General features: G+C 39.6%; 1 protein-coding gene across 1 annotated transcript in view; it reads right to left on the bottom strand.

Moving 5' to 3' along the window:
• Positions 1–6,340: 6,340 nt before the first annotated feature.
• The window catches only part of PPP2R2A (protein phosphatase 2 regulatory subunit Balpha), a 36,790-nt gene continuing 20,371 nt past the window's right edge, over positions 6,341–22,759 (bottom strand). The window contains exons 3-10 of the mRNA XM_010169057.2: positions 15,875–15,972; positions 12,419–12,584; positions 11,766–11,878; positions 11,318–11,495; positions 10,316–10,480; positions 9,559–9,728; positions 8,639–8,730; positions 6,341–7,340 (exon numbers count right to left, since the gene is read on the bottom strand). Of these exons, the coding sequence (XP_010167359.2) occupies positions 7,061–7,340; positions 8,639–8,730; positions 9,559–9,728; positions 10,316–10,480; positions 11,318–11,495; positions 11,766–11,878; positions 12,419–12,584; positions 15,875–15,972 (1,262 nt within the window). The 3' untranslated portion in view covers positions 6,341–7,060. The remainder of the gene's footprint in view (positions 7,341–8,638; positions 8,731–9,558; positions 9,729–10,315; positions 10,481–11,317; positions 11,496–11,765; positions 11,879–12,418; positions 12,585–15,874; positions 15,973–22,759) is intronic.

Raw genomic sequence — 22,759 nt, 5'->3', positions numbered from 1 at the left:
CGGCACCCAGCGCGCCTCCACCTCAGACCTGTTTCCACTTGAGAGGTTGCAGCAAAGCCGCCTCCCTCGGCAGAGCTGGTGTGAGGTACCTGTCAGACCTGCACGGCGCCGTGGCACGAGGCTCCAAACGCTCCTTCCCCCTCTCATCAGTCTTGATTTTGCCTCAGATAATTTTAAGCCAACTAGCAAGGCCATTACATATAGTTAAGACACTGAAAGAACTAATGGGTTTTAAGATTAAAAGTAATAACACCCATCTGGAGGGCCACAAAAAATAATCCAAGGGCTGGAGCAGCTCTGCTGTGAGGACAGGCTGAGAGAGTTGGGGCTGTTCAGCCTGGAGAAGAGAAGGCTCCAGGGAGACCTTCTAGCGGCCTCCCAGTACCTGAGGGGGCTACAAGAAAGCTGGAGAAGAACCGTTCACAAGGGCATGTAGCGACAGGACGAGAGGTAATTTGTTTTAAACTAGAAAAGGGGAGATTTAAGTTGGATATTGGGAAAAAGTTCTTCAAAATGAGGGTGGTGGATCATTGGAACAGGTTGCCCAGAGAGGTAGTGGAGGCCCCATCCCTGGAGATATTCAAGGTCAGGCTTGATGGGACTCTGAGCAACCTGCTCTAGTGAAGATGTCCCTGCTCACTGCAGGGGGGGTTGGACTAGGTGACCTTTGAAGGTCCCTTCCAACCCAATACATTCTGTGATTCTATGAAATAATAAGTAGTAGTCAAACCAAGCTCATAGTTTTTAATTATTGGCAGACAGTTAAGACAGAGAAGATGGCATCTGTGTAGCAAAATTGGACTTGTTCTTAACCGGGATGCTAAAGTATAGCTATAAAAAGTGAAATTATTAGTGTGCGCCACAGTTTCCTTTCAATATGAAAATGAAAAGGCAACCTGAGGCTATTTATGCACATACTGCTGTACTGAGAATGGGAGTAACGCTCAATTTCCATGGAAGAGACTTTCAAATGCCTTGAGATACAGATGGAAACATCTACCTTACCCTGCTGAGGTTTCTTCAGTTGTAACATGAGTAGTTCTGTACCAATTACCTATTCTAAGTAGCTTTAATGACGTGATCACTTATAGAAAATAAGGTTCTTCTAAATTATTAATTTCAAGATAAAAGTCAATTTTATCTTGAAAATCAAGTGAGTCAACTCCTCAAGCCAAAACGAGATTTCATAGATACTTGGTAGGGTGGTTGGCAGAACTTGTACCAGGATTCTTCTGTCTAATCCCCTTTTTTGCTGATGTTCTCTAACAAAAAGAAGCAGCAAGACTAACTTCCTCACACATGATTATTTAATTCACCTTCACAGCTTGAGAAATCATCTTTACTAACTTCATTCCATTTGACATCACTTAAACTTCAAGGTTTATTTTGAGGCCTAGAGTCTTTTTGGTGGAACTCTGTTACTCAGATCGCATCTCATGTAGTAAAGGAGCCTTTTCTATCATGAACCCCTCCTATCAGCAGCCACAAAAATATAAATGGTGGGTTTTTTACATTATTGTACCCACAGGAGGAGTTCAGTAACAGTAACACCATCAGAGACTGAAGTCACACAGATACGTTGCTGTTAGTGTTATTTCTTTTGTTCTCTCCCCATTACATAGGCAAAGAAATCACTTCCTGGTTGTGTCAGAACTATTTCAAGCTGTATGTACAACTCTCACAATCATCCCCTACTAGAATATTGGTTTCTAATGTTTTTCATCTTCTCTTCATCTCTGCAACGTTGACAAGTGTCCAGATACTGAAGTGTGGACATTTGAAATCCACCTTTGGTAACACTGACCTTTCTTACCCAACTGCCCGCACACCCTGCGTGACTTTATCCAATCTCTCATCTTGTGGGAAATCTGGATGTCCTTTGGATATCACTGGAATAGAATCAGCTACATGTAGTAAAAAGAAAGCAGCAATTGAAATATTTTAATAAAACAGCAGTTTACAGGTAGAAGGGCTGCAGATACAGCCTAGATTGGAATCACAACAATGAGCTACTTCTGATTTTGAATAGAAAACCTGCCCAGGTAACCCTATCCTACTTTGCAACCCTACCACTCACAGGCTGGCATCATGAGTATTTGTCATCTCCATCACTCAGGAAGCATTTGCCATAATACTTGTGGCATGAATATTTATCAGTAAAGTGGGACTATTAAAATTTCTGAGTCAGAAATAAATTGATCAAGATTATAGAGTGAGTCAATGCAGAGCCAGAAATAGCATTCACAAGCCCTGACTTTCAGGCCTGTGCTCTAACCACTACACAAGTTCCTTAAGGCAGTTGAATGATGTAATTAATGTTTGTAAAGTAATTTGAATCCTGGGACGGAAAAATGCTACAACAATAGCAAGGTTGGAGGGACTGAAAACCACATGTTAATAGAAGAGAAACAATGACCATAAACTCCTTTTGTACTGAAGTGCAATAAAAAGGTTTTTCTACTAAAAAGTTATAAAAAGCCTTTAAGTTGATCGAAATCAAACAAGTAACAAGCCACCTGATTTATCTCAAAGAGCTGAGCCAAGCTAGTCCCACTGTTTTATTCTCATGATTCCACAGTGTTCTCAATGTTTGAAGCAATTTAAGAATGATCTAAAGTCTTAAACATCCTGGGATGATCCCAAACCACCACCCTGCTTTTATTTTTTCTCAGTTAGTACTTCTAAGTGAAGCCCTAAATCTGAAATGAAACCTGTTGCTAAGATGGAAGCCACCCCAGCATCCAGCAAACACACACACAGCCTTTTCCCTGCACACCTCGGTTGGTTTCTTTATGCTGAAGGTAGTGAGGACTGAAAATGCTTTGCTTGTACTTTATATTTAGCAACAAGCGATCAAACATACAGTCCTTGCAGACGACTGGCAACTCCAGGGATGATTTTGAGGGACAGTCACGACACCCAACGTTGATCTCTTGCATTTCAAAGCAGCTGCCTCTTGGTAATGTTTTGCCTCCTAGTGGAGTGCACCCACACGGAAAAAAGGTCCCTGAAAAGAAACCAAACCAAACCAAACCAAACCAGGAGTGCTGTTTTCTTGTAAAAGAACAACAATAGATGAATTGTTTGCAGAAGGTTGAGATTATTAAAATTCAGGGGTAGATTGTGTAAAGAATGGAATTCATGCTGTTTCTTAGTCTCTCAGCTGTATCAGAGTAGAAACAAACACTCTTTTTATTCCAGCCACTGCTCTCGCTTTCTTCCACCAGTCATTTTTACAAGCCCAAACCTTTCTATACCAGGTTAAAATGTTTGCTAACACCAAACACATCCACATCATTCAAGACACTGACAGCCATTACCAGCAGCCTCACTTCCAGCACCACCTCTCCCCACCCCCATTCAGTTCTCCAGTCCTTTGATTTATAACGGCCCATTACACAGAAAAAGGCAAAAGGAAACATCATGTTTGATTGGAGTCAGTGTATGTTGTGTATTGGAGACTGTACACCTCCTCTACAGCCCGAGATGAAAAGCTGAACAACAGCACACAGGAAATTACTTCCTAGCTCTGTCATGTCTAAGAACATCCAATTCCAGAGCTGCTAATAAAAAAATATATAAATATATAAAAATATTAGTATTCCATCATCCAGCAGCCATTCTCCAAGAGAGGCAGAAGTACAGGTTTCTGCTGATCAGCACTAACTAAGCTTTTCCCAGTTTGGCTGAGAATAAGGGAGATAATATGTATTTAAATAACAAATGCTGGAGTAGCAGCCCTGCCTCAACAGAGCAGTAAGGGCAAGCAAGGTGCTGCTGCACATTCAACACCTTTTCAAGGCAGTGCATTTTTTAGCAGGAAAATGGTGAAGGGATTTCAGCCACAGAACTTGCCTGCACCTCAGCACTGCACCCCCTGGATTACAAATTTACACTGAATGTCAGTTGTTGGCAATAGTACCTGCAAAATGACAACCGTACTCTAAACCACAGCGACCCTGACCACTGAAGGGGTATTGTTGGTGTTTAGGTAACATTGTTGGCTTCACAACAAGACACTAGGGAACAGAACTCGTTTTTTGTATTTAGTCTGATATTCCAGGACTGAGAATTGAGAATTTGCACTGGTGGCACTGGAAGAGACCAGCTAGAACAGAGCAGCTGCTCTTCTGTAACTGCGTGCTGGTGGAAGGTAAATTACCCCCACACCCACCCTGCCTGTCAGGCTGTCTAAGGCCCAGCAATCACAACACAGAAGCGAGCAGAATGGGGTACTGCTCAACATCAGCAATTGCAAAAATACCTGTAAATAGAGAAAAGGAAAGGGACAGGAAAGAGGATAAAAAGCAACCTGACAAGATGTATTCTATGCATACTTTTATTAATAAAATATAAGATTTACAGCATATGTCAATGGACAGTGTGCTTAGAGAATTATCTAGTAGTTGGATAGTATGACACCAAAGTCAGTAGCTGGTTTTGGTGAGGAGAAATTAAACCTCAGATGACATGCCAGGGATCACTGCTACTGACAAAACCAAAAACCTTCCCCAAGACTAACTTTAAAACCCCCAATTCCATCCCAACAGGCACAGCTGAGGTCCGAGAGGCAGTTTGCTTGGATGGAGTATTGCTGGGAGGCTGCGCTTTGTCCTGTGTGAGATCTACCTGGTCAGTTCTGCGTTGTCTTCACATCCTCACTTCCTTTTGTGTCTGTGCCAAGCAACGTTTCAGGTATTCAGTGCACCGTTCGGAATACAGATACACACAAGAGCAGCAGTCTTAATACCATGACCCTCCATCTTCCCAAAATAGCAGTCATTAAACCCACACTGTTCTTTGCAAAATGGAGATTAATTTTACCAGCTCGGATGCAAAAGAAGCATCTAATTACCTCCTTGCCCTTGCAAAAAGATACAGAATAAACCTTGGCCCTGATCCTGTCAACACCTATACACATGATTCATGTTACTCAACAAGTTGTTTCCTTAACTATTAGCATGTCTAGTCATTTGAGTAAAATTAGTCACACGCTCTGTAAGTAGGAGTAGGGCCTACTAGTTTATTCACCCATTGGAAAATAGTTGCTGTCCCTGGGGCAGTTGAATTTATTTATTTATTTATTTTCAAGGCTAAAAGGTGAAAAAATAAAAGGAAAAATCCTTAACAAAGGCTCATGGTCAGGCATGCATGTTACAAGACAAATACTGTATTAAAAAGAGAACCAGATCTAATAAATATTAGAATTTTTACATTTTCAAACCACTCCACAAGGACTTAAAGAAATTAAAGTTATGATTGCAAGAGTAGTCGTGTTAACAACCACTAACCCAGCCAGAATTTTACAGCAGAAACAGTATCTTAGTTGATCAAATCATAGATGCATTATAATAACTACCTAGAACTAAGCCACAGAAATAATTTAAATATAGGTAACTGAAAACTGAAAATTCTCCCAGTCAAGGTAAGTTCACTACGACTTTAAACTTCATTCGGAACATTTCCGTGAAGGAAGAATAAACCTAAAAAGCACAAAAAATATCAGGAGGTAAAAACTCATGAGCCTTATAAAGCATCAGTATCTAGTCCATCTTTGGATAAGCCTTATTTGCTGAAGAGTTTAAATCTCTCAAAGAACTATGAACACTTATTTCATGCAGCTTCCGTACGGCACGTATTTTCTGATCATTGCACCATTTAACGTTTCTGGAAGTGCAATAACTTTGAAAAGCCAAAAAAGCCAGAAGAAACACTTGCATGGTAAAACTACATTTCCACTCAGTTACTGATAGCAATAAAATACAGAAAACAGAGCATCTCAGAATGCAGGATAGTAATTATCTATGTCATCACTCGGTATTTTGTACTACATAACATCATACTGCCAGACAAGAATTCAAACAACTTGTTTTTTAAAAAGCCACAGGGGACTTGGTACTCTAAAAAAAGGCATTAAAGGTATCGTATCCTAAACCAAGGCATTAAAGAAACCAGGACAAAACTCAACGTTAAGACATTAGTCCCATAAAATGGATTTTAAAACCTGAAAATTCTATTCCCATTCCAATTTAAGCAACAGTTTAAAAAAAAAGAGCCTTTAAGGCTACTGGAACAGGAACTGACCGGGTCAGATTAGAGCAAAATCTGACAGCAGTTTATGGTTTTGAAGTGGAAGTGGTCAACACATGCTACAGCTGGTATTCTTCTCATTCATGAATGAATGCAGATGCTTGTGAAATCCCTCCCTCACTTCATTCCCATGAAAAATAATTAATACTGGTTAAAATCATTACAAAAACATCATTTTATTTTCATGCATCTAAGGTAAAACACAGAGTATTTGTATAAAGAGGTAGATTAAAAAAAAGAAAACAGATTCTCCATTCTTTGTCACTTTTATTCAGTAGTTTGTTTGTTTTTCCTTATTTTCTCTTTTTTTTTGGTGCCAGACATGGCAAGGAGTGATTACAGTCAACTGTTTATTAAAACATTTGTTGCAACACAGACCCCCTTTACCACTGACCCCAAACGGACCCATTTCATGTGCTTTATTTTGTTTGTTTTTTCTATACACCACCACCAAGGCTAGGTGGAGGGGGATGAAAGGGAAAGGGGGAGTCCAGGAGGCCAGAAGGAGGAGGAATGCTACAAGCCACAGCAAGAAATGAGCTGTATTTAATAAAAAAAGGGGGCCACGAATGATACAGTAATGAGGTTACACAATTAAATCCCATAGCATGATTGAAGGCTTTCCCTGTGTTTGACGTCATCACAATGGAAGGCATAAAAAGTGGAGTAAACCGATGTTGATACAGTCCAATCTAGTCCATTAGGCAAGATGGTGCAAGTAGTCATTTAAATTAAAAAGTGCCCTAACCTCACCTAAATGGCTAGCAGACATGGAGAAGAACGCAGTGACGGATCAACAGAGCTTTCTCCATGTAGCTATAAAAGTGTGTTGTCATATGGCACGTTTTTAAACACTGGAAAGGGGGGTGCCATAATGGACCTCTCACTCTCTTTCGTTTACAGGTACAAATGCTAGATTCAACTATTTCAACTATGCAGGAAGTGGACTCTTCAGTTAGGAATGCCAACCCTAATTCATTTTGTCTTGAAATATATACAAGTTGTTTGTAGTAGCTACAGCAATGATGTTTTCTTTAGGATGCCAGGCTGTGTGTAGAATCTTCTTGTTGAAGTCTAGGCTGTCAACACTGATTTCATCCTTCTTTCGCTTACCGCTCGCGCATACTTTCCGTGGCTTCAAAACGGTGCGGGGTTTATTGTTCTCCCGGGATGCCTCTAAGGTGATGTCTCGCTTTGTGTTTCTGTCAAACATTCTGAAGAAGTTGTTGTAAGATCCTGTCATGACAATGCTGCAGGGGGAAGGAAGAAAGATAATGAGTCAGTTGGAAATAACCTCTCCTCTTAGGAAAGCTCAGGGTCCCAACTAAGATCATGCCTTATTATATAAGCAGAAAGCAGGTATCCTCGCCCACACCTACAGCCTGAAGTGAAACTAAGACATCCGAGTGTTTTATAGATTTAAAAAAGTATCTTTTTCCTTAACTGGCCCTCTTAATGTACACGCTGTTATTGAAGCACTTCAGTTTGAGTAGCATTCAGTTTGCTGCTCAAGCATGAATGGGGAAGTGAGCTCATGAAAGGCAAATACATCAGATTTTTAGCCGTGCCATTTTAGTTCCAAGTGGCATGAATTTAGGTACCACCACACCTAGTTTGTGATAATACCTCCTAGGAGATCCTTATTCTATGTGAGCTTTACAGTAAGACAAACTCCTGTATTTGACAGGACAAGTCTCCCTGTTCTTCCTCTCCTTCAAAAAAAAAAAAATACTTGGACAGATATTAAGGTTGTTTTTTTAAAAAAAAGCTACATCTGACAATGCTGATGGGGACACAAAGAGCTGATTTAGATCTCCAGCAAATAAGCAGTTAGTGACATAATTAACACAGAAGCAGTAGCTGTCTGGAGTGGCATTATTGGCTAATCAACCATGCCCGAGTGAGGCAAACTTGACAAATCATTGTAAGAAAGAAAATTCCTAGAAGGTTTTTCCCCAAATGTTCTCCTTTTTGACAAGGAAAACACACACATGGGATCCCCAACAGCCCTGATGCAGATTCTTACACACAGGCCATTCAATCAGGCCACAGGTTTGAGTACACAGGCCTTATTCCCATACAAATCACTCCAGAGTCAGATCATCGCAAACAACACAGGAAAAAAACAAAACCCACCCACAACCAAAACACAACACCCAGGAAGATAAACACGAGGGTTAATAAACTTAATGGATCAGGGTACCAGTAGTATTTCACCATCTCTAATCCTACTGCTTCATGCATCCCTCCAGTTTAAGTGGCTGGAACATTTAATTGGTATTTCACTCTGGCAAAGTGACAAAAGTCAATTTCTAGTCAAATTCTACATCTCTCCAGTACACCAAGGGAATTCTCTCTAATCCTGTGCTACAACATCAAGGGTTAAGAGCTAATCTACATATGTTAAAAGTCTACTGAGGTACTAAAATATTATCCAAGCCAGTCCACAAATAACACCAGACAGTTCTTTGAGGTCATGCTTCAAGTTGCCCATTTTAAGAATAACTTGGAAAGGTCTTAAGTGCATATAGAGAAGAATTAAACTTGCCTGTCTGATCCATTCCAACAGCATTCAAATTTGTCAAAAATGCAATCGTTCTCATACAGTGAACAAAGTTTACTTCTGAGGTATTCATGCACCTGGAATAAAAAAAAATGTTAGAGAAACTCAATAAATACTGAATTTGCACTGCTGTAAAATAGGCTTCATAAATTCTGTTCCAGAAATAATTTATCTGCCAGCGCTTACACCCCATCCACAGGAGCACACGCAGCTCCCTCCTCTGACTGGATGGGTAAAGAGCAAAATTAACAGAATTAATGAATTAATATTGTGCTCTACAGAGACTGCAAATGAACTAAAATAGCAGCAAGTCACTCGAGGTGGGAAAGACATCTCCCAAAATCTGCCAATCCTTCAGAATGCCTTTTCCCTCTCTGAGCAGGTGTCACACCCTCACTACCCTTTTCAGTACCTGAAAGGATTGATCAGACTTGGCTTCTTTCTAACAATCATGCTTTGGTGACTGATCTTCCTCCCGTGTATGATGAAGAGGATCCCTTCACAAATTTTCTTATCAAGAAAGTACCACAGCAATTTTCAGTGCTGCCTAAAAAGGTTTTCTGCAAAGGAAATGTTTTACCTCCCACTTTCTCCAGGAAAGAACAGGAGAACATAATGCCAAATGAAGAATTTTAAGAGAGGTGCTATCTCATGGCTGAAAGATTACCACATTTCCATCGTGTAAGAGGAAGGCTTTCATACCCAAACATAGTTTAGGGTTCTGCAATCAGCCTGCAAATAGCAAGACCCTTTAGCATGTGTGTGGAACCCACAAATCTCACCGATTCTTTGCCTGGACATAGTGATCTATAGACAAAAAAATTACCTGCCACATCAAGACTATTAATAAGACTTAACATCTTTCCAGGTTTTAATTCCTGGCCTACATCATCTTCACTGAATACCTGGTATGTTTCCACAGGTCTGTTTTCCATATTTAAATCCCAGATCTTCACTGACAGGTAATCTCTAGTCATCATATATCGACCACTATGGCTAAATTTGACATCGGATATGGAAGAGATGATTTCAGAGAAAAATGATCTGTTGCTAGGATCTTCTGGTTCTTCAAACACTGTATGAACATAAGATATAAAAATAAGGCATTTCAAGAGGTAAGTTCATGACTCTTCCAATACAAGATACACCAAAATTAGGTGAACATTTTCTCAGTAAGCTAGCCACATTGGGCTAGTCTGCTGCTTTACATAAAATACCTTTCAACAAGAAAGCCTTAATACAATTGCCATACTCTGAAATATTTTATTTTCGTAGCAAGTCAGGGTCAGCTTCTAAATAAATGAACTACTTGCTAAAATCTGGAGTCCTCATTCACACGTGTAAGACTTCGGGCATCACGTACAGACCAAACTCAGGTACTATTTGACTTCCTGAAGTCTGTAGAAAGCCATTCCTAGTCCCATTGTCCAGGCAGACTCCCCAGCTTAAGCTGCTCATCATTTCATTCACTGCTTTTAGCCTGGCAACATATCAATCTAATTTGAAGATTTATTTAGATTTTAGATCTATCCAATATAATACAGGAATCCAATACAAATATATACACACACAATTCAGCATTTAATATATTCTTATTAAGTGCTAAGTTGCATCTAACAGCATCATTTCATATAGAGACAATAAACCCAGGAGAGAACTCACACTTTGAGTGTCTGTCACAGAGTGCTGATGCTCTCATGTCACAGAGGCGAATCGTTCCTTTACTGCTGCTGTACACAAACGTGTTACAGCTGTTTGGGTGGAACTCTGCAGCCGTTATCACCTCCGTGAGCTCTTCCATGTTGGCAGGCTTAATATCTACAATATCTACAGCATTTTGTTAAGAAATTTTCAGCAGTTTTCAAAACCTATTATTTCCATGTATTCAGCAATGCTTTTTCAGGACAATGCTTTATGTGGGACCCGGTCACATACTGGATACAAGTTAAAATCAAGTCCCACAATTTATCTAGAAAGCAAGACTGTAACACTGCATTCTCTATCAGTTTGAAGTTAATTCTTTTAACAGCAAAAGCCTGTTTAATTTTTTTGATCCACTCCAGCAGTAATTAATTCTATACTGCATATATGTCACCCAGGTTTTTTCACACAGAATTTTATTCCTCATTAGACTATTACATTGTGAAGAAAGTATGTGGTTTTTACTTGGGATCCTGCTGATTTGTCCACAAATTTGTCTCTAATCCCAATAACAGGACTGAATCACATACTCCTGTGATCCTACTGTCTGCAACATGAGTAGGTGCAGATGCAAGAGGGGCTGATGGTCAGGTTAGAAGGAAAAAAGAATAAACATTGAGATAAGGATGGTACTCCTCTGACTTGCTTCTTACTGCAAGTGAAGAAAATTTTCACACATAGTTTACTGTAATGCTGCTTTCCAGAACTGCTCATCTCACTCAAAATCTTAAACTTTTCCTCCTTTAGAAGAGTCGGTTTTCACCGTACAAATGACTCCTACTCCTTATAGTGCTCATGCTGAGCTACCTCTCCACGAGTAAAACCCTTTACAACTACTAGAGAGAAATAACCAGGATAGGGAGAAACATTCTATACAAAAAGCTTTTCATGAAAGGAAATAAAATCCATCAGTTTTGTTTTAACTGAACTGTTCCCATCACACAAAATGGAAAAAAAAGATACTAAAACTTCTGTCTGTAATTTCTAGGTGCCACAGGTTAATCCGCAAGTCATCTGCGGATAAGTACGTTTCATAATCGCTATTAATGGAGATGGAATTGATGTGATACGTGTGAGCATTGGCAAATATTCTTCGTGGACTAGCTTCAACCATGAGGTCCATGGGCCTGAACACTGGCACCTGCAAAACACAAAGCAATGGAAGTTTGAGATGCAAATGTACTACAAACACATTAGCACCAATAATCACAGTCCTTCAATACACCAAGCTGATTAAAAGATCTCAAAATCACCTCAAAAGTAAATGTGTCTGTCAACTGGCATCACAGGAAATGTAAAGTTAATAATCTGATGGGGTAGCTACTGACTGAGCCACAGGCTAACCTGTTAGCTGGGGAGAAAGGAAAGGAGGACTCACTTGAGTGTGGCTAATTCAGAGGGAACTACTCACCCGTAGTGTTGTAACTGTAGTAGGATCCCTATACCGTCCATCTTCTTCCTTTAAATTATAACCCTCTGGTCTTTTGTCCCTTTCACTGATTTTCCATAACTTTATTGTTTTATCTGAAATAAAACAGCCACAGTTTCAAACCAAAGCTCTAGCAAAGACACTCGTCTCCACAGCTGATGCACTTTAACATGACACCTTCAAACAAGACAAGACCACCTACGTGTACCCAAAAAGACAAAAATACTGCTGGGAGAAAGCAAGACAAGATAAAAAGCATTAAAAAACCCTCCTCCACAGTTTGTTCTTTTTATAAGAGTTATAGCAAGTTTCAGTTCGAATCAGTATCGTTATGAATGACTAATTAAAGCTCGCACACAGTTAGTGATACACAGATGAAGGTGAATGACAGCTTAGCTAAGCTCCTCTGCTATAAAGCAACCAAATCAGAAGTGACTAACAGACCATCCCATGCTGTGGGACTTGTGTCCAGGTCAGCCAGAGCAGCAGGACAGTTAAACTGTTCCAGATACTGGCATTTCAAACCAACCTGCATCCAGCCTTTCTGAAAGTGGCCAGGATTACACAAAATCCTAACAGCAAACCTAGGTAACAACAGGTTACTGGGCAAAATTAATAGTTAAGTCTTAACTTACCATTTGTAGACAATAAAAACTGAGCAGCATTTTTCTGGGGTAACCACCTAATTTTGTTGATCTTCTCTTCAATTTCTAAACTTTTCAAGTAGTCAAACTCTGGTTCATGGCTTTGAAAGGTACTGTAAACATTGTATTCGCCCCTACTGTGAGACTGGGTTTTGTTCTAAAAAGAGAATTAAATGATCAAGATATGTATGCAACGTACAGAATGCTTTTCAAGGCTGCAAGCAGAAGCCAGAACTAGATCTTTATGCAGCAGGATACACAGGCAGGCTGCTAATTAGCATCAGAACAGGTTAAGACTTCTACGCTCTATTGCTGCCTAGGCCAGATTTGCCGCGAGTATCCTTTGGGGTATGACTTGCCTGATTTTAACGAGCCTGTAGAACAGACGAAATGAGGATCATCTCTTTTGCAAGAACTTGATTAGAGTTTCTACTATTTTGGCTAAGAAAGCATCAGAGAAGAGACAGTTATCGCAGCAAATTTTGATTCCTCAAGTTTTCAGAAGCTCCCCTCAGCCACATGAATAACATCTCCAGCAAGTTCTCATTTAAATTCCCAGCAACTGGACTTACAAACTAACATTTTGCCTCAACATTCTAGGCATGGTAAGTTTAGGTTTTTTAAAAAACCCTAAAAAAGTCTTCATCATTCTCTCATCTTTATTTTTTCCACCTTTGTTTTTTAAGGATTATATTCCCCAAGAGAACTACACAGCCACACGTATGGCAAATCTACCCTGTGGGTGAGCTCAGTTTGTGAGGCACAGTATGGAATCCTACATGTTACCTCCAAATTTATACAAGCAGCTCCATTATTCTGGTTTATAACCTCCACATTCCCTCAGACCTTCTCAACTGCTTAAGAAGCTTTTTCTTCTTCATTCTGGAGGGAATGGGGTGAAAAAGAAGCTTAAAACCTCTGCTGAATACATCTTTGACATTAAAGTCACACCTGCAGTTGTCCTGGTTTTTAGCTGGGACAGAGTTGAGTTGTTTTTTAGCTGTTGTTTTGGTTTGGGTTTTTTTTAGCTATGATGGAACTGTTTGGAAAACCAAAAAACCTCTAAACTTGTATGATTCCTCTTTCTAAAAGCTGTGTTTTAGTCAGTGGCTTCTTAGCAGTAAGATTGAACCACGTTAAATTCCCTCCAATGGGTAAAGTGACAGAAAACTTGAACCAGTTCTGAAAAAGCACTCACTAGGTGTACCTGAAATTAATTCAAGCTCAATTTTGAGATATATTCCTGTTACACCCACTTCAAGAGGTTGCACCATCAGATGCCTTTCCTGTGATATGTTCTTGACTAGGGACTTTGCTCCTTCCTTCCTTCCCTCGTGTGTCTCATCCATCCATTCATTTCATCCCTTACTACCTCACTAAAACATACTTGATACGATCCTCGCTAGCCCACATTTGTCACATTCCTCGCATCATTTTCTCTTGCTTCATACCCTGACATTAATAGCTGCCAGGAATTCTTGCATTTTACAATAAGCTGTGGGGGAGGGAAAAGTGGAAGAAATGCCTAGAAATACCATTTGTCACTAGAGGACTGTACCACACCTATCAATTACCCTGGCTTTCCCACCCTAGAGAATGGAAGGAACTTTGTTCTCGGTTTCAGTCGGACCGAACAAGCTGAGCAGGGTCACTGCCTAGAACAGGCCACTTCTAAAGTGGATCTATTGTGCTTTAGGAAATGCTGGTCACGATCCAGGGAAACTTTCCTTCAACTCCATACTTACCACAATGATTAAGTCTTAAATATACTTCTTGTGTATTCTAGTAAGACTCTACAGGACTAAAATAATATATAAAAATAATAATATATGAAATCCATCCTTGGGATAAGAGCAAAATTTAAATCAGACCATCTCATGGCACTTGAAAAAAAAAAATCAAAACAAGAAGAGGTGTTGGCCCAAGTGCCTTATGTTAAATTCCAATTTAGGTAATTACAGGCTGCCTACGCAAATTCCTCCTTTGGTTTCAATTAGATACTGTGTTCATTTCCTGCCTGATACTTATGTCACTTGCTTGGCATTGCAGAAGGGCTGCCACATTCCAACCCAGAGATGGCAGCATTTCAGTGGTGGGTAAAGCTACACAAGGTCCTCTAACTCTACAGAGCACTTGTGTTTTAGTGGTTTTCTTCCTAAATGTACAGGTTTTGTAAAGCACTCTGGAATGCAGAGTGTGAGAAGGTGGCACATAAATCCAACCAAAATACTTAAACAAATGTCTTTCAGATACTCTTCCATTTAAAACTTGCTCTAGACAGTTGTGCATGTGGAGTAACTACTAATTCATTAGGAAATCCAGTCCCCATCGTTCATTCCCTGAACACCAAGGAGTGAAATTATGCCAAAACCAATTCTGTACAAATTAATCTGATAACCAAGGTGGTTCTTGCTATACCCAGATTCACAGATCATAAGGCTACGAGCCATGGGTTACGCATCAAAAATTAGTTATTTAAAGACAACTCACTTGAGAACAGGCAATTAGCTATTCAAGGCAAGAGACTGTCTCTTAAAGAAGAGTTTGTGCCTGAAACTACAGGAAGATTATCACAGGGATGCTCTACATGGTACCCTCATCTCAGACTCTGGCCAGAGAAACTCAGGCAGAGGCTCCTCAGTCAGGAACATCCCACTAGATGGCACCAACTGACCACAGGGATTTATTCCTGAGGAGAAGGTGCTGCTCTGGCATTGCCTGAGCACCAGCAGAAAGCAACTACTTTTGGGAAGTGTGTAAATCTTACTGTTTAGGGTTTTTAGAATTGAAATCAAATTAAACACTAAGGAAGGAAGTAACAGCATGAGTTTTCTAGGCAGTGAAATGACAGAAGTGCCTTTTTATCCTCTCACTGAAATAAATTCTAACCAAGTCAACTTCTAACTACAGCCTTAGTTAAGAATCAAGCACTCCATCTCAACTTTCCCACCCTTAACCTGGGAGCAGAGCCCTTTCCTAGCATGAGAGGAATTGTCTGTAGAATTCTGCAAAGACCAAAAGAACACATAAAAAATGAAAAGGTACCTTTGCTACTATGATCCTGTGATTTTACCTGATTGATACCAGAATGGAAAAGGACATCTCATGTCACAGTGAGTGACACTCATTTAAGGGCAACTTTATTTCCTCAACTACAGTGAAATCTGAAATAATCACAGCCAAGCAGAGTCACTGTAAACCAACCAACTTCATCTTCCCCAGGTCTTTATGTCCTACCCCCGTTTTGTTTTCACTTTGAACACTCTTTAGACCACAGTGTCACAAAGTTCTCAATTTCTTCACTCTTAAATTTCAGTATTTTAATCACTTACTACACAGGCATGCACTTTGTGTAGAGTCTTTATAGAAGCATACTCCTTTTCTTTAAAAAGAGGATGAATAGGAAATAGAGAACATGAAATACACTTCTAAATAGTTGGCACTCACCTCCTGCTCCTGTTGAAAGATGACAACTCTACCTCCTTTGTCTCCTGTTGCTAACAACTCTCCAGAATGGTTAAATTCTACTGTAGAAATTATATCCGCTGCAGAGGAACAAAAATAAACCCCAGAAGTTACTAATTCTTCTAAATACTAACTGTCCAAGAAAGCTATGATTATAAGTAAAAAAACAACAAAAAACTTCAAGTGTACTTACATTCTAAAATACAAGGAACTACAAAAATACAGAAGTCATTTTTTAAAGCCATACATTTGAAAACCCAAAAAACAACAAAAAACTTCAAGTGTACTTACGTTCTAAAATACAAGTAGGAACTTCAACAAAAATACAGAAGTCATTTTTTTAAAGCCATACATTTGAAAACCTGTTACGAGTTCACTGTGCCAGAGTTACAAGTTGTGTTGTGCACTAAATTGTTTTTAAAGGTTTTATAACATCACTTCTTAGAGCTGTTTTTCTGTTATGACTGCTACTGCAGAATAGTTTAGAAATGGATTTTCAGTATGCACTGTAACAGCAGAGACTGAGCATGTACATATTCCTACCTTTATTTTCTCCATTCTTTCTGGTAGAAGATTTAGATACAATCATTATCTTTATGATCTCAAAGCTTTTTTAGATTTTTTTTAAGGACTTGGTACACATTTGACAACTTAAGGACAAAACATATTAGAGTGGAGACATTCAGACATCAGTGTCTAAGGAATGCAAGGATGTGGAACAAAAACAGCTACTGAAAATTAGGAAATAGATTCAGTGACTGTCTCTAAAAAATCTGAGTATCTCTTCTGGGTAAGGAAGTTTCACATTACCACAAGTATTTTTATACTGAGTGCTAAAATTACATTTTGAATACACACTGATAAAAACCCAGTTGTGTCTGGTATCAAATTAAGCTGTTTATATAGGAAAAAGAAAAAGCACAAATCACAATTTAAGCTAAATCACACCAGTTTGTGTTTTCAAATGCACACGTGCCCCTCAATTTCAAACAGTAGAATCAGAAGTCAAACCATTCTTCAAACACCAACTCCAAACTGCAACACAACTATGTAATTCTCATTTTCTGCAGAAGAAAGTACCTATGATTTTTACAAATGCAAATCTTCAGGCTACATCACTTTCACATCAGGCTAATGTAGATAAACAATATATCCGTGTTTCCTAGTGGGTGGTTTCTTCATTCTCTGTTTTAGAGTTAATAAAGGTCTGGTACCTGCTCTACAGACAGGAAGCTCCTGCTAAACAAAAGCTTCTCAGTCTGAATTTAAACAGGCACTGCTGTGCAGAGCATCCCGGAAGCTCTTATCACAGACAGCAACAGGGTTACTTCATTTTGAAGAAGTGAAACATGCAGGATTTTCCTCTTATTCATTTTAATACCAAAATGAAGCTGACATCACTCTCGGGTTGTCCCAAACACATGGGTGGTGGCCTCTGAGGACATGAGCAAGCTGTTCTTTAATAACTGCATTACTCAGCAGCGCCGAGCGTGCAGCGCATCCATCTGAAGCCGCGCGATGCGAAGACGCCTCGACAAGCAGGCCAAGCTCAGCTGCAAAACCCTCAAACGGAGGCAAAAGATGCTGAGTCAGATTCTTGGCACCAACGGGCACGTACAGCTCAGTTGTGTTTTCTATATATACAGCACAAACTGCCACATAACAAAGGATAAACTCCAGATTAACAAAGTATAAACTCAAGATTAGCCTATCTCCACCGACCTCCCCTGCCAGGATTATCTGGCACTGCCGAAACACACACAGGCTGAAATTTCTCAAGAACATTGTGTTAAGGACATAAATGTGATGTAACTTGTATGTAGATAAGCCAAGATCCAGATTACACACAGAAAAACCTTGATTTGAGTGCACATTTTATTTTTCCTGGAAGGTAGCAGTTCCTTTAGCTGTTCATTCATGTGTTTGTGAACAAGATTAAGTGATTTATCTCACATCTACAGGACTTAAGACCGCACACCATTCAGATGGAGATGTGACATTCAGCATGTACCTTTCACAGGTGAACAGGGCATAAGATAACATAAAATTAATCAAATCCAGTATGCAGAAAGGGTGAAGTGCAAGCCAAGCAATCCAATTTTGACTATTCCATGCAATGCAAACCACGCTGTTGTAATCCTCTGACAGGACAAGACCTTAAGGAAGTTATCACTTAATTGAAGAACAAGATAACTCACCTCTCAATAGTGAGAAGTATACAGAACAATTACCATTTTGAAAATGGAGAGATTTAACACTGCAAGCTATGCCAGTCTTAAAACAAAGAAGACAACACAGCAAGTTATTAGCAGATCTAAATGTGTACATGCATGTGGAAGGAGAACAGCGAAGAAAAATTTGCCTTAAAATCTTATATATCCATCTAAGAATAGATGGATAAATTCACAGTACTTCTTTGGTGAAAGTCACTGAAAAGTTTTACAAGGTCAAAAGCTTTTGTCTTGAAGCCTTGTGATTAGAACAGACAGCAACAATAGCCAGAAAAGCCTTAAAATAAGGGATAAAACCTCAATTTTCTTAGGTCTGTGTTGTAATACACATTGTATTTATAATTATGAGTCTCATATATAGCAGAAAGCCAACTACTTGTCTGTAACCGTTCTAGACATTTACTTTCTGCATTTATTTTCACTTTCAAGATCATCAAGCTTGACATCAGTGATCTCCAAGCTGATACAAGTCCTGCTTTGTCGATAGACTCAACCGTGTGAACCAACTTCCAGTGTAACATCCCCACACCTCCAAAAAGTCCAGCAGGCTCAGCCAGTGGGGACAAGGTACACAAAACCCTCCAGTGCCTGACTGACACTCTGCAGAAGATCTTTCCAAGTACTTGAATCAATTCTAAATGAGAAACAAAATAAATTCCTTATCAGCAATCACAACAGAAAATTATTAATTAGTTTTTCAACTCAAATACAGCTATAGAATCCCGTGTGCCTTCTGTACTATTATCTTAGATCATTCCCTTTCCAAGGACAAAACAAACACACTAAAAAAGTAGGCAGAAAAATTCTGTTTAACTAGTCCCAAACCAGGGCTGAAATGCACATTTTATACAAAAATCAGTACTGAAGAGCAAAGCAACCAATGATACATTTTAAATCCAGTAACTCACCGTTAAGAATATTGTATTCCCATACCTTGGTCAAAGAAAGAGACAGACATCAAGGCACTGGTGTTGAACTGGGTGGATTTAATAGTGTTTGAGAATTGACAGGGGAAGCATTTCATCTTCTGCAGTGCACTGATTTGCTTGTGTATTTTCATCTGTATCAACACCCTCGTTACCAAAAAAAATATATATAATAATCAATGTTATCCTTTTCTCTTCAAATCATAACGATAATTCCCGTGGTAGTTACGTGTGTGGTTATTTTAGTCCTTCAGCACCGCAACGGGCAAAAGAGCATCCACAGAGCGTGCTGTCTTCTCTCTGCCTCCTCCCTGCTGTGCTATTTTTGCTACAGTCTCTAGGTGGGAGTCTTGCAAACACAGAGGGCTGCTCTCACTGCCCAGAAGCTTGGAAATGATCCATTCTCGAGGCAAAGAGCATTAGGGAGGAATAGCTGTGGGTTAAACAGATGGACAGTGCTCTACTGTCACCAGTGGTGTTTGGAAATGTGATGCATACCGCTGAATTCATTTCAATGCCTTCTTCAAACACCAGTATGGGAGATAAATAACCACCAAAACCTTATCTGATAACCATACCCCTCACAGGATACAGTTAGATAGCATTATCTGTTAACAGACTTCCACAAAGTTCTGGGGATGCCCTGGAGATCAGATTTGTCTCTCTCCTCCCCTCAGGCATCTTGAGACATCTTTGACACCAAGATGAAGCGTGACATTTCAAGTGCTGAGATCTTAAAACACTACAGGGCAACATGAAACACCCAAGATGAAGCCATTATCCTGACAAAGTACAAAACAAGACAGAAGTGTGTACCTGCATTCCTGCAGCGTACCTGCAGTCCCTGTACTGAGTTTCTCCCTCTTGCATGACCTGGGATGGACAGCTCAGGGGTTACTGGAGATTTTAAATGTACTTCTTGGCACAGATGTATACAGTTGTCCGTTAGTTCCACTTAAATATCTCTTCAGACACTTGTTAACATCCGAGACTAAAAAATACTTCCACGAAATGGTTTTCAGTGATCAAAAAGCAAAGAGTAAAATAAACCAAAACCAAACCAAAAACCCCACCTACACAACCTGAAATCCATTTAGTGTTGTTGCGCACGTACATCACTGAGGGAAAATGGAAAGTGTTTTGCAGCAGGTTGAGTGAAACGCTGTGAATCCAACACAGAATGACTGGACAGCTGGATCCCTACCTCAAAGAAACCAAACACACTACCCCAAACCAAGCCTGTGATCTTAAAAATTCCACCAAACTGGAGAGGCTTCTGCTCAGTGACCCATCCGCACACGCCAACAGGGCCGTCTGCTTTCCCACGAGTCCTCAAAACCTCCCGACACTTCTCCCAGACCCTGCAACTACTGTCTGGTTTCTTGCAACTGCTGTCAAGGTTGCTTTTTCTTCTGCATGTGATCTTTATTTTCACAACCTGCTCTAAACTTTTTATGTATTGCTTCAATGAGGCATCTTCACTTTCAGTGCTCCAAAGAAATCAACAGCAGCACAAGGCCCGGACACTAACTTCCCTAGATTCAAGTAAAACTAGATTTTCCCATGGTAGACATGGAGACAGGAACCTGAAGAACCAAAAGGAATCAAAACAAGGTGTCTAGCTTTGACAGAGAATGGGATAATGAGGGGAAAGACATTAAGCATTATCAAAACTCTGAGATAAAAGTAATGTGCTCCCAGTTCACTGGGTGAGAAGGAGACACATGAAGCTCCCAGGCAGTTCTTAACCAGTGGCAGACACACACTGCTGTCGATTAATCATCTCACAAGAGACTCAACACAAACCTAACTTGTTTCCTAGTGGGTTTCTAAAGATAAAAATCACCATTTCAGAATTTTTAGTCAATATTTATTACACCAGTATTTTCTATTTTGAGTAATTCACCTGTCACATACAGCAGGATTCGCATGGGTTTGAAAAACTGAGTGGCACTTATGAAAGATGCCCAGTGCAAATGCAAACAGGCAGGTTACACTGTGCAGCAAAGACAGACAAATAAAGACATCTGACAGATCCCAAATGCCTTTTGCCCCTTCAAAGGAAAGCAATGCCTGAAATAAGAAAAACTCAGTGACAGGTATTAAAAAACATTTTCACACTTTGGGGACCTTCCACACTTTTCAGTGAATGCTCAAGAACCACACACACAGTCACAGCAAGTTTTCTGAAATATTAGAGAAAGGCTTGCACTGAATTTTCACCATTGTCAACAAGTCCATGGAATAAGGAAATAAAACAGCTTCATCAACCCAAACAAGCAAAAAAAAACCCCAAACTGTAATCCAATGACTTAGTTCCAGAAGGCCCACTGTGAACCTGAAAGCAATTCTGTATTCAATTTGTTTCCAATAATAGAATAAGAGGTATTTTATTAGTACAGAAGAGGCTATCTATTTTAATGTACCGTGAACTTTATATAAACTCTGCTTATAAAACATGCTTGGTAGGCAAAACATGTCACCTACTCTAGAGCAGCAAGTCAATCATGGCAGTGAACAAAGAGCGTCTTTATTTCACCAGACCCAAAAGGTTTCTGTGCAAGTTTTTGGAATCGTGTTGATCTGCCGCCTAAGCAGAGAGCAAGTAAATCAGAATGTTTACACAAGTGGAACAATCTCCTGATGTTTCCAAGGGCTGAACAAAGAATTGTAGTATTCAAAAAAGCATTTTGGTCCTTCTTCATTGTTTATACACCTTTCCCAGTGGCTCAAAATATCATTTCTGGAATTTTCCAAAGAAGCAACTCAAACAAATCTCGTCCACAATGTAGAGCAGATTACTTATCAGTTGGTAATTCTGTCCTAACAAGTAAAAAGACAATTCACCAACCAAATGTAGAGCCCACTTCCTCAGTTTGCCAACCTCAAGTGTAGAAGCAGCTATTTTGACCAAACTAAATCCTCAATTAATCATTCCAAGGATCCTTCAGAAACTGCCTAGAACGGGAAACATTAACAAACCAGCTTTTAGGATTATTATTAAAATCCAAGGAAGCTCAGAAAGCCTCAAATTGAGTAAGCAGCACAGGAATGGACACACATCATGAGGGAGAAAAACAGTGAAATATTTTAATTTAATGCACAATTAGTGAGCATGCCTGAGCCATTCTTCCTAAATTACCTCTAAAGAAAAAGTCAACAAGCTCAAAACTGAGCAAGAGTATCTGTCCAGGAGAAATTAAAGACCTCAAGCACCTGGAAATCATTTGTGAATTGTTTCATCCTTTCTAATCCAGGATGAAGCAAAACCTTCCTGCTTCAGATTACTGAACAGATACAACTTCTAAAAGCTCAAGTCACAGCTAATGACAGAAAACTGTGACTTTTTATTGGACTTTCCTGTTTCCAGTAATGATTTTGTACTTCACTGCTGGGGGTGCAGGGGAAACACCAACCAAAAACACTGCAGAGAAACCAAAAACTCCTCCAAGGCTTCAAATATTTCAAGCAGCTACACAATGCACTCAATGTCTGAGTCATCCCAACATCACCCCATTGTTTGGATGATTTTGATTTACCACACTTATCAAGAGTCCTAATATATTGTGTATTAAGTCTCTGAAGCTAGATAGGAAAGCGTTAATCTCAAATTGAACAGGAAGGCTGTTTAAATAAGATTAAGAGTGACCATACATGTGTGTTTGCAGCAGGGAAAGAATAAGAGCAAAACAGCAAGCACTATTTAGTGC

The sequence above is a fragment of the Antrostomus carolinensis genome, unplaced genomic scaffold, assembly GCF_000700745.2.
Source record: "Antrostomus carolinensis isolate BGI_N321 unplaced genomic scaffold, ASM70074v2 scaffold24985, whole genome shotgun sequence".
NCBI classification, from domain to species: domain Eukaryota; kingdom Metazoa; phylum Chordata; class Aves; order Caprimulgiformes; family Caprimulgidae; genus Antrostomus; species Antrostomus carolinensis.
This window is presented reverse-complemented; position numbering and strand designations above follow the sequence as displayed.